Here is an 11,050-nt window from a genome sequence, read left to right as displayed (position 1 = left end):
AAAGCAGCTTCTTTTCCATTATCCACTCAGTGCAGCTGGACTGCTTACTACTACTTAACATTGCCACTTACTGCAGTGCTGCAATATCAGGACCCCTCCCTGTTGTCACTACAGTGATGCAGTATTAGATACTCTGAACGAGTAGCCCCAGGCTTTAAGTCATGCATGAATGCAGCATACCATGGGCAGCTTTAAGCATAAGCTCCGACACCTTTTGCTTGGAGGAAATAAGATTTTATGTATGTAATATAATTCCAGAATGCAGTATGGTGGTTTAATGGATTATTAGTCATAAGTTGGGGGTGGGGTGGGGAGAAGGCTATCAAATTCATCAATGACAAAGTCACAGTTTTGTTGTAGAAACTAGGGAGGTAGTAATGCCCTAAAACTTTTGGTTCGGTTCATTTTTTCATTTTGGGGGCCATGTAACAAACTAGCACTGGCCGCACTAGAGGCAGGCTCAAGTGATGTCACTTTGATATCATCTTCTAGGTGATCGATGCCATTTTTTTTTTAAAGTTACTGGAACTGGGGCAGGAGCCAATGAGACAGTAGTCAAGATGTAAGTGGGGACCAGGGAGGGAAGTCCTTGGCCCTGGCAGATTTTAACAGGGAGTGGGATGGGGGCCTAGAGAGGCCCAGCCAGATAGGTCCAGGCCCACTTCAATTTTAGTGGCCTGAGTGGGATCAGAAGGGCTTGAGGCAGCCCAGGCCCCAGGTTTAAATTTTGGCAGAGGGGGAAGTGCTTGCAGGGCTGCTGGAGGCCCCTCCTTTTTTTTTTTTTTTTTTTTAAACTATGAATACAAAAATACCCCAAAATTTCCAGATATTGTGGTGAGTCCATTTTCATTACATGTTCAGCATTTGTTTTGAAATCATACACCTAGTGAACAGTGAGCATAAGACGTATGTGTAATGTAAGGGTCTTACATACCCATCTCTGAATGCTGAAAACAGCTCTGGTCTCCAGCATAACCAAAATACCTAAACTAACCAAAAACCAGAAGACTATAGTTTGAGGGCCCTGAGCTAATGGGTAACTATGAACTACTGAGTTCAAGTCACTAGTTCCTAACACGGTTCTTGCAGACTGGAGCACAACACCAGAAGTGCCTCTGTGGTGCCACGCATTACAAGTAGCTGGGGGGGACAAGGCCCTATGTCCCAATTTCAATGATGAGTTTAAAGTTCAAAAACCACAAAGGAAAATACTCATTCTTTTAGCAAACATCCAGGCAGCAATAAATAAGTCTATCTTCTATAATTATCGGGAAGCAGAGATCATGAGGGGCAAATGGCCCTAATTTTTACCTACAACACACCAGGATGTTCTTCAAAGGCAAAGCCTCAGTATTGGTTTAACTGAAAGAAAACTAAAGCTTTATCCTCTTCAGGTGAAACCCAGGAGAAGCCAAACACCCTCCTCCCCAATCGTGCAACTTTAATTTTACAATATTTGTCATTAACTAGCTCATAAGGATAAGTTGATATACTTTAGCAGGAGCTGTTGGGCGAAGTTCATTCATCATTTGCATTCTGTCACCAATGGGAAATTGTCAAAAGCCATTTATCCAGGTAAATTAGTTTTCTGAAAAGTGCCCACTCTTTCTGCTGGTAAAGTACAGACAGGATTCAGCAACACGTGTACCTTGACCCACAGGCAATGGAGGCAGGGGAAGCAGAAACACACGGGAGTTCTGCATCCTCAAACCTGTACATTTCGAAAGGAAAAAGCAAGTGCAAATTGCTCTGGGTACTTTTTGCCTTGGTGATTTTTAAAGGAAAAAAAAAAGGGCTCAAACTTTCCCTTTAAGAACTAGTGCAAAGTATAGAGGTAAAAGTACCAGCAGATCTTGAAAGCATACAGGCTGTTTTGAGAATTGCCCCCATAACGTGGCCAGTAGATGACACTGTCTTGTTTTCAAGAAACACTGCAACCCACTCAAATAGGATAAAACCACTTCTAATAGAGAAAAGAACTAGATCATCCCTCCTCTCAGAAAATCCATTGCCTAGCCGAATTATTTGGGGTAGCCTAAGCCTCAGTCCTATACTTCTGAAGAGAAGGGTTCAGAAGGCCCCCATAACCATGGTCTGCTGCTGAGCTGTCAGGACAAGAAGTACACATGAGCCACGGCTGCCAACGTGTTAATACAAGACCAAAGAGAAGCCAGGTGTGAGAACATCTGCCTGAGTGCAGCAGCAGCAACAAAGCTGACCAAAATATTCAATAGCAAGCAATACTTAATCATATTGTCATGAGGGCCAAGTATTGGAAATTATTCATCAGCAATTAGCTACAAGGGTCATGTTTCAAAGAAACCCCCAAAATGCTATATATGTATTCACTTCATACTGCCAAAAAGGGATTTGCTGCACAACGAACCAGAGAGGTTCTTTTTTTTCCCCTTGCTAATATGACTCGAACATCCGTGTATGTGCATCCTTATATTTTTGTCCCAAGAGGGATGGTGGAAAGAAATCCAAGGTCTGGAAACAGACAATACGTTGGGAGCACCTGCCTAACCTCACAGCAGTAGCTCCTGTGTCCTCCATCACAGCTATTAATTTGCAGTGGAAAATAACTTTATTTACTGTATACCAAAAGACCTAGTGCCCAAGTGTTCTGACCTTTACACCTCCTACACCCAATGATGATAGCTAAAACTATCCCATTTTATTTTTTAAATATCTCTGGGAGATAATGAAATCCTCCACACGCAGCTGTTTTGAGGATATTGGTCCCCCTTATCATACAAAGGTAACTCCATACCTTGTGGAAAGATCAAAACTTTTTCTGGAGAATGCTTAAGGCGAGCGGGCGGGCGGGCATCCTGTCATGAGGACAGACACAAGCAATTCCACGAGAAGTTGCACAGGAGGCTGCAATCCTCAGTGGTCATTCACACCCAAGTACATTTTAAATACCACTTAGAAAATAATACAATTTATTTTATCTAGATCTCACCAAACAGAGGCCAGTTTCTCTCAGTACAGGAGAATTCTTTTACACTGATGAAATGCTGCTTTAAATAAGGAGTTCTAAAGCTTTAGAAGCTGCAGTCTGGTTTTTTTTTTGGCTGAGGCCTCCTCCCCACGTTGTGTGCATTAGTGGGGGGAGAGGGATGTCTCAGTCTCTCCTGAATTCTCAGTAAATCTCGACTCTCTCATGATTCCCAGTCTATGCTGCTCTTGGACGGGTCACTCTGGGGGGGGTGACTGGCAGTCCACAGGCTGCGTAGCCTCAGGGGCAGTGGGCTGCACCTCCACGGCCTCCCGAGCCCGGAAGAGCAGCTCTCCAGACTGGATGACCTGCTCCGCCTGCCAGGTGGTGGCGGCCCCGTACTGTTGGTAAAAGTCCGTGTCGGCCTGGAACATGACCAGGGCCTGCGCCGTGTGGATGCGCACGTGCTGTGCCAGGCTGTTGGCATCCAAGAACTTCTGCCCACAGGAGTCGCAGGCGTAAAGGATCTGGGTGTTGGGGTCTGCAAAAAAAAAAAAAAAGGGGGAAAGCCATTAGTCTCAGCAGTCAAAGACCCCCTCACGTCTAATCCCTTCCACAAACTTGCAATTTCTGAGGGAGGGGGGGGGGGGGTGGTGATCATGGCTTTCAGGGGAAGAAAAGTAGATCAACAGAAGAGAATTGTAAAGGCAAATCCAGTGGGTTAATACTCTGATTGCTAAGCCCTTCTCAACAATACATAGTAAAAAGTAATTCTTTAATGTCTAAACACACCTAAAAATATCCACCTCCATTTCTTTCATGTAAAAAAAAAACAAAAAAAACAAACCAGAGCTTTCACTTATCCTCAATTGCAGTTTCATTACTTTACCCCAGTCTGTACCATGGGCTCATCTAGAAAAACAAGTCTCTTTTAAGGGCTCACACTGTTGGCTTACGCCCCTGCATGGGAGGTGTCGTCAGCATAGCCTGCGCTTGCAGTGGTTTCATCTGGACATAAAACGTAAAGGGGCTGACCCAGTGTCTGTGCTATGCACAGGCCTCATTGCAGAACCCAGCCTCTGCTCCTCAGGCCAGCAGAAACCATGGGTCATCGGGCACTTATGTTTGACTGATCCTATCACATACACCTCCGTCTTCTGGCACCTTCCCCAACTGAGCTGTCCTCCTCCATTGTGTTCCAAGGCTGAAATCACTGCATTTTGTGATAAGTGAACATTTATTACAATATATTTTGTTGCAAATAGTAACAAGAGCTTTGGAAAATATTCCTGGAGAGAAGGGCGACCAAAATAAGGGGCATAGAACAGCTGCTCTATGAGGAAAAGCTAGGGAAGTTAGGGCTGTTCAGTTTGGAGAAGACACTACTTGGGGGGGGGGGGAGGGCGCGCGGATATGATAGAAGTCTACAAAATCATTAAAGGATTTGAACAAGTGAATGCAAATCAGTTATTTATTCTCTCGGATAATAGAAGGACTAGGGGGCACTCCATGAAGTCAGCAAGTAGCACATTTAAAACTAATCGGAGAAAGTTCTTTTTCACTCAGTGCATAGTTAAGCTCTGAAATTCATTGCCAGAGGATGTGGTTACAGCAGTTAGTGTAACTGGGTTTAAAAAAAGGTTTGGATATGTTCCTAGAGGATAAATCCATAAACTGCTATTAATTAATAAACAATAATAGCTTGAAATTTATTTAATGTTTGGGTACTTGCGACTTGAATTGACCACTGTTGGAAACAGGATATTGGGTCTGATGGACCGTTGCTCTGACCCAGTATGGCCAGTTCTTATGTAATGACAATCCAAAGTACATTTTGTGTACTTGTAGTGAAGATCCAGCAGTGGAAATCTAAACTACTTTGCATGTCTTAGTGCAAAGGTAATATATAGATATAGGAGAAGCAGTGAATAAATAAGGTGAATTTAAGCATTGCATCAAAACAGCTTCAATGCTCCTTATACTACAATCTTATCACTTGAATTGCTGATGTCAGGAACCCCATGAAAATATTTTCCTTGCCAAATGTGTTTAATATTTTTAGATTGAGAACTAGGTCAGTAGTCTCTTGTTGTCTTTGGCATTAGGAAGATCGGTAACAGCAGCTCATACAGATTATCAGCTGTTGACTTTTTTCCTCTTCTGGGAACCACAACTACATGTAAAAATTACTCTAGTGTGACTTCAAATTCTACTAAATATCCTGCAGCAATTGTGTCCCATGCCATTTGTTTAAAATTAAATATTCTTCCTATTCAACATATCTGGATGCCCTGAATCTTACTGCTGCTGTTTTATATAGACATTTTGTTTCCTCAGAAAACTTTTCCGATATGGGTTTTTGCTGCCCAAAAAAAAAAAAAAATAAATCCTGGTCAGAATTGTAGGCTCTTAAAAGGAATGAGAATGGCTGGGCAAGCAGGCCCTGTGCGCACTGGCATGCACTAATGTGGTGCCAGGCTCTCTCCCGGCACAAGAGCTGATGTCATGGGGAGGTGGGGGGAGGAGGAAAGGGTCGGCTCCCTGGGCGGAGCGTTGCTTCACGCGCACCCACAGCCCGGTTTCCCTCGGGAACCGCCTGGAGTTATTTTTCAAATTTGGGAGCTTTGTGCTCCCATTGGTTGTCTGCTTCTGAGATGGCAGCAAGGGGAGGAGTCAAGGGTCTGCTCCGCCATGCTCTCTCTTCCCCTTGCCCCTTTTTTCTGCCGTCTCGACCGGCGTTCGTGGCCTTCGGCGTTTCTGTGGTAATTTCAGGTCGGCCGGTAAGGCAGAGGGAGCAGGTTTTGTTTGTTTTTTTTTCCCTCAGGTGTTGGCAGGAGTGAGAGTTCCAGCCAGCGAGCGGCTGCATCGTTGGGAACGCAAGGCTTGGATAGTCAGGTCTGTTGCTAGCATAGAAGCACAGGGGGGGGCCACGGTGTGTAAAAAGAAAAATTACAGGAGCTAATACTATACGTTTAAATTTTTGAAACTATTGGGACTGTTCAAAAAAAGGAAAAGGACTGTGAGAAGAGAGTTCTTCTAGCACTTTTCAGCGAGCATTGCAGCGGCTGGGACCAGTGTCATATCGCTTGATGGAGTCTGAGGAGGCTGCGCTGGCGGCAGATTTCCCGAGACTGACCGTGCCTGGGCCATCTGAACTTCAAGGGGACGGTCAGCCCTGCCGGGTGAGTGTGCCTGCAGCAACACGTGCCAAAGCGCCGGATAAGGCAAAAGCACCTGCGCGCCAGGCCCCTTCCCATAGGTCAGCAGCGGAGGAGGGCGGAGGATCACAGGGTGAGAATAGTAAAAAAAAAAAAAAAAAAAAGGATTGCTCTGCGATCCAGAGTACGTGCGGCAGCCGAGGAGGGGGTTGAGGCTTCGCTCCCTCCAGCAGGCAATAATAGGCAGATGGGTAGGGGTCCTATGGGTGAGAGAGGAAACACCTTTTTCCCCTCCTAATTTTTGGGATCTGGAATGGTGGGGTTCGTGGCAGGGCAGTTCGGTGGCTTGGAGAGAGGGGGGAAGTTCAGCCTACCACGGAAATGTGGCAGACTCAGCTCCTCCTGCTAGCACTAGACGGGGATTCGCGGGACCTGTCACCACGGAGAGGGCTCCCTGGGAGGGTCCCAATCCATTCTGGTTCCCTCAACGGGAAGGTCACTTCCCACCTAGGTACAGCTCTGGTTACCCCAGCCGCCAAGCTAATGCGGGGAACTGGACTATTCCTCCTTCGAGCTGGCCTTTCGGTCTGGAATTTGAGGACCCAGCCGGGGGGGGGGGGGGGGGTGTAATTTTGGGCAATGGAGTTGGCACCCTGGCTCGAGACCTCTCCCCGAGTGGGTTTTACCCGCCTGGTTGGGAGGGACAATGGTGCAAGTGGGGATGCAGGCAGTGCTGGTCCACTTGCTGCTGTTTCGGGTTTGCCGTTACAGGGTCCGGCGGCTGAAGAGGCAAGCGACAGGCCAGGTACTTTGCAACAAGAGCGGTAGCGCGACACTCCAGGAAGCTGCTGTTGTGACCCCGAGACCGAGCTCGTCATCTAATCAGCCGGGTGAGTTACCTGCCAGTGTGATCGGAGCTAGCGAAAGACACCGAACACTACTGACTTCTTTGCCTGTTTTTCTTGTGCTAAAAGAATTTGTTTACCCCTAGTAATAGCTTTCCTTCATAAGCAATGCTTAGGAGATGAGTCCTTTGTAAGATGATCAATGTTGCAGCCATAAAATTCTTCTAACCATGATACTGCAAGCACCACATGAGCTGGAATAGGACATCATCACAGGCAAGATCTGTGATGTACATAGCAGCAATAGTCAAAGGATCACATCCAGGGACAAAGATTTTCAATACATCAAATTCTTGTTCCAGTTTTGAAGCAGAAAAAATCATTAACTACAAAACTGTTGCTTCGGCCTCATTCACTTGATTTTTTTTTTTGCCCTAACAGTTTCCTTCTCCTCCTTTTTGGGCTTCCAGTTCAATCAAAACCGGCCTCTGCTGGGCGTGCCTTAGGGATTGGTTCTGGGGCTACTGGGCACCCCATAAGTACCCTTACAGGGTCAGTTCTGTTCAATGTCTTTGTCAGCGATACTGCAGAAGGGTTACATGGAAAAGTCTGCCTTTTTACAGATGACATGAAGATCTGCACCCCTGAGGGTGCTGGCATGCTTAGCAGATCAATGCAAAAAAGTGCCGGGTCATGCATTTGGGCTGCAAACATTCTAAGAAGCAATATGCAGTTAGAGGGGCGAGAGCCCAATGTTCACTGAACAGGAAAGAGACCTCAGGATGATGGTAACCGATGATCTCAAAGTAGCAAAACAGTATGAAAAGGTGGTGGCCAGAGCCAGAGGGATGTGTAGAGAGAGGCAAAACCAGAAGAAAAAACATGAGGCGATAATGCACCTGGACAGGCCTCGCTGGAATACTTAGTTCAGTTCTGAAAGCTGTATCTCAAAGGGCAGAGAGAGGCAACCAAAATGATTTGGGGTCTGCACCAAAAGCCATAACAGATGAGATTCATGGATTTAAATATGTATACCCTAAGGCAGCGCTTTTCAACCGGTGTGTCGCGAAGCACCAGCTGGTGTGTCGCGGGTCCCCGAGTCCCACAGCCCCAGTTATTACTTCCCTTTATCTTTGTCCTGCCCCCACGGGCCAATGGGAAACCTCCTCCCTTCTTCCTGCCCCCGCGGGCCAATTGGAAGCCTCCTCCCTTCTTCCTGCCCCCGCGGGCCAATCGGAAGCCTCCTCCCTTCTTCTTGTCAGTGGGAGGAAGAAGCCTCTGATTGGCCGGTGGGGCAGGAAGAAGGGGGGCATCTCATAGCCCGGGGGTGGGGAGGAGTGGCAGTGTCCAGGCCTGTGACAGCGAAGAAGCCCGACCCTGTGGCCACCACAGGCTGCCCCCAAAGCGGTAGCGAGCTGCAAGCACGAAGAGGCCGGTTGCTCCGGGCAGTGATCTGGTCAAAGCCGTCCAAACGGTGAGAAAGAACTGAGAAGTGATGTTTATTGAAGATTTTAATCTGCCAGATGTACCCTCTGCTGCAGAATATGCAAGAAGTAGAGAGACAGTGGATGCCTTTCAAGGGGCTCTGCTCAAATAAATGGTATTGGATCCCATAGGGGAGGGAGAGATACCTGACCTGGTGTTCCCAAACGGGAATAATGTCTCTAATGTCCAGGCAGGAGCTCATCCAAGCTCCAGTGATCATCAGATGGGATGGTTTGATACTGCTGCCAGGGCAGAGAGAAGAAGTTGCACAAAGTTCCAAGTTTTACATTTTAAAAATACTGATTCTGTCAAAATGGAGACTCATCTGGAAGAAGAACGAAGTGTAACAGTAGGACAAACTAAAAGGAGATATTATAAAGGCAACAAATCTGTAGGTACAAAGTCAACAAAAGAGGAAAAGAGAAGCATCTGCTTCTCAAAGGAGGTGACTGAAATAATACAGGATCCCAAAAAGAGGAACACAGGAAAGAATACCTGGTGAAACTGAGGGAGACGAAGAAGAAAATCAGGAAAGCAAAAGGTCAAGCGGAAGAAAAGATTGCCAAAGAGGTAAAGCGAGGCGAGAAAATGTTTTTCTCCGATACATCAGATAAAGGAGGAAGGTCCAAGGTGGCACAGACAATGGAAAGGTGACAAGGATCAATGTGTGAAGGAAGATGAAGAAATAGCAGACATATTAAACAAATACTTCGGTTTGATAGTCATCTAAAGAATACCCTGGAGAAGGACCATTGCTATTTGACAAGACTATGAATGGGAGTGGGGTAGATGTAACCCCATTTACAGAAGAGAATGTATAAGAAGAGTTAGGAAAACTGAAAGTGGACAAGGCCATGGGGCCAGATGAGGTAAACCCCAGGATACTGAGGGAGCGCAGAGATGTGCTGGCGGGTCCGCTGAAAGAGCTGTTCAGTAGATCCCTGGAAACGGGAGTGGTGCCACGGGATTGGAGAAGAGCGGTGGTGGTCCCGCTTCACAAGAGTGGGAGCAGAGAGGAGGCGGGAAACCACAGGCCGGTTAGCCTCACCTCGGTGGTGGGAAAGTTAATGGAGACTCTGCTGAAGGAAAAGACAGTAAATTATCCACAGTCTGGTAGATTGCAGGACCAGAGTCAATAAGGATTCGCCAGGAATACATCTTGTCAGACAAATATGATTGAAGTTTTTGATTAGGTGTCTTTACAAACTGGTTGACTGACAGGAAACAATAATGTAATAGTAAAAGGAACTTACTCTGCAGAAAGAATAGTGTTAAGTGGAGTGCCTCAAGGATCAGTTTTGAGACCAGTTCTGTTCAATATCTTCATGAGCAACAATACACAGGGGATAGAAGGTAAAGTTTGTGTTTTTGCAGATAAGATCTGCAACACAGCGGACATTCCTGAAGAAGTAGAGAGGATGAAGGAAAATTGGTCCTTACCTGCTAATTTTCGTTCCTGTAGTACCACAGATCAGTCCAGACTCCTAGGTTTTGCCTCCCTGCCAGTAGATGGAGACAGAGAAAGTTTCACAGACACTGAACATAACCCAGTGCGCCACCTGCAGTCCCTCAGTATTTCTGTCTCCAGCAGATGGTGTAAAACCTGCAGTCTGGAGAGAGAAAAAATAAAAAAAAGATTAAAAGAAAGTTTCTGGATCCTCCCAGGGGGTTGTGAGGTCCAGGTAGGGCCATCCCCCACCCTGGTTTGAGGCAGACGAGCAGGGGATTGGCGCCCCTTCCGATAGCCCAGTCCGGAGGTCCGTGGGGGTGGACGTCTGGTAGTCCAGATCCCTCATCCTCCCCATGAGACAGCAGTGAAACCTGTCCTAGGCTGGGTTGCTAACGTTTGGTGAAAGGAGACGGATTTAGGCAGTGGACTGGCTCTTTTCTGATCTGCCATGCGGCCTGCGCTCCTCTGCACCAAAGGAAAGTATTGGTTTCTATGTATCTTTATTTGTTCTCAGAGTTAAAAAAAGACAAAAAACCCCAAGGAACTAGTTAGAGGAATCTGCGCAGCAGCGGGGGAGCTCAGTGATGGGGTTTTTCAGAAGTTTCTCTGCCTGTGGAGGAGACGGAGTGCCGGCTTCGTGGCACTGAGGGACTGCTCCCCTGCTTGCTGGTGGTGCTGCAGCTACGGGGAGGAACAGCGTCTGCGGCATTCGGCGGTCATTTTATTTACAAAAGCTTGAAGAGTGGTCAAAGACTTGGCAGCTGGGAATCAATGTCAAGAAGTGCAGAGTCCATGCGTCTGGGGTGCAGTGATCCAAAAGCGCAGTTTGTGATCAAGAATGAACAGCTAGTGTGCATGGACCGGGAGAGGGATCTGAATCCAGTGAAGCAAGGTGACAAGGCGATAGCTAAAGCCAGAAGAATGCTGGGCTGCATAGAGAGAGGAATAATTAGCAGGAAAAAGGAAGTGATAATGTCCTTGTACAGGTCCTTGGTGAGGCCTCACCTGGAGTACTGTGTTCAGTTCTGGAATCCGTATCTCAAAAAGGATAAGGACAGGACGGAGGTGATCCAGTGAAAAGCAACCCAAATAGTGTGGGGTTTATACTGGAAGCCTTGTAAGGAGAGGCTGAAGGATCTAAATACGTACACCCCGGACAAGAGGAAGT

At 46.8% G+C, this 11,050-nt stretch overlaps 1 protein-coding gene and 1 long non-coding RNA gene across 5 annotated transcripts in view; one reads left to right on the top strand and one right to left on the bottom strand.

Annotated features, from left to right (window-relative positions):
- Window positions 1-2,378: 2,378 nt before the first annotated feature.
- The window catches only part of ZBTB17 (zinc finger and BTB domain containing 17), a 79,954-nt gene continuing 71,282 nt past the window's right edge, over window positions 2,379-11,050 (bottom strand). Inside the window, exon 15 of one of the 4 annotated variants that reach the window (XM_029578217.1) lies at window positions 2,379-3,485. In XM_029578217.1, the coding sequence (XP_029434077.1) occupies window positions 3,202-3,485 (284 nt within the window). In that variant the 3' untranslated portion in view covers window positions 2,379-3,201. The remainder of the gene's footprint in view (window positions 3,486-11,050) is intronic. The other 3 variants (XM_029578216.1, XM_029578219.1, XM_029578218.1) reach the window with 3 other exon arrangements.
- Window positions 4,693-11,050, top strand: part of LOC115076600 — a 57,346-nt gene continuing 50,988 nt past the window's right edge. Inside the window, exon 1 of the long non-coding RNA XR_003852806.1 lies at window positions 4,693-6,992. This is a non-coding gene — a long non-coding RNA (uncharacterized LOC115076600). The remainder of the gene's footprint in view (window positions 6,993-11,050) is intronic.

The sequence above is a fragment of the Rhinatrema bivittatum genome, chromosome 15, assembly GCF_901001135.1.
Source record: "Rhinatrema bivittatum chromosome 15, aRhiBiv1.1, whole genome shotgun sequence".
In the NCBI taxonomy this organism is placed as follows: Eukaryota; Metazoa; Chordata; class Amphibia; order Gymnophiona; family Rhinatrematidae; genus Rhinatrema; species Rhinatrema bivittatum.
The sequence above is the reverse complement of the archived record's forward strand: the minus strand, read 5'-3'. Positions and strand labels throughout refer to the sequence as shown.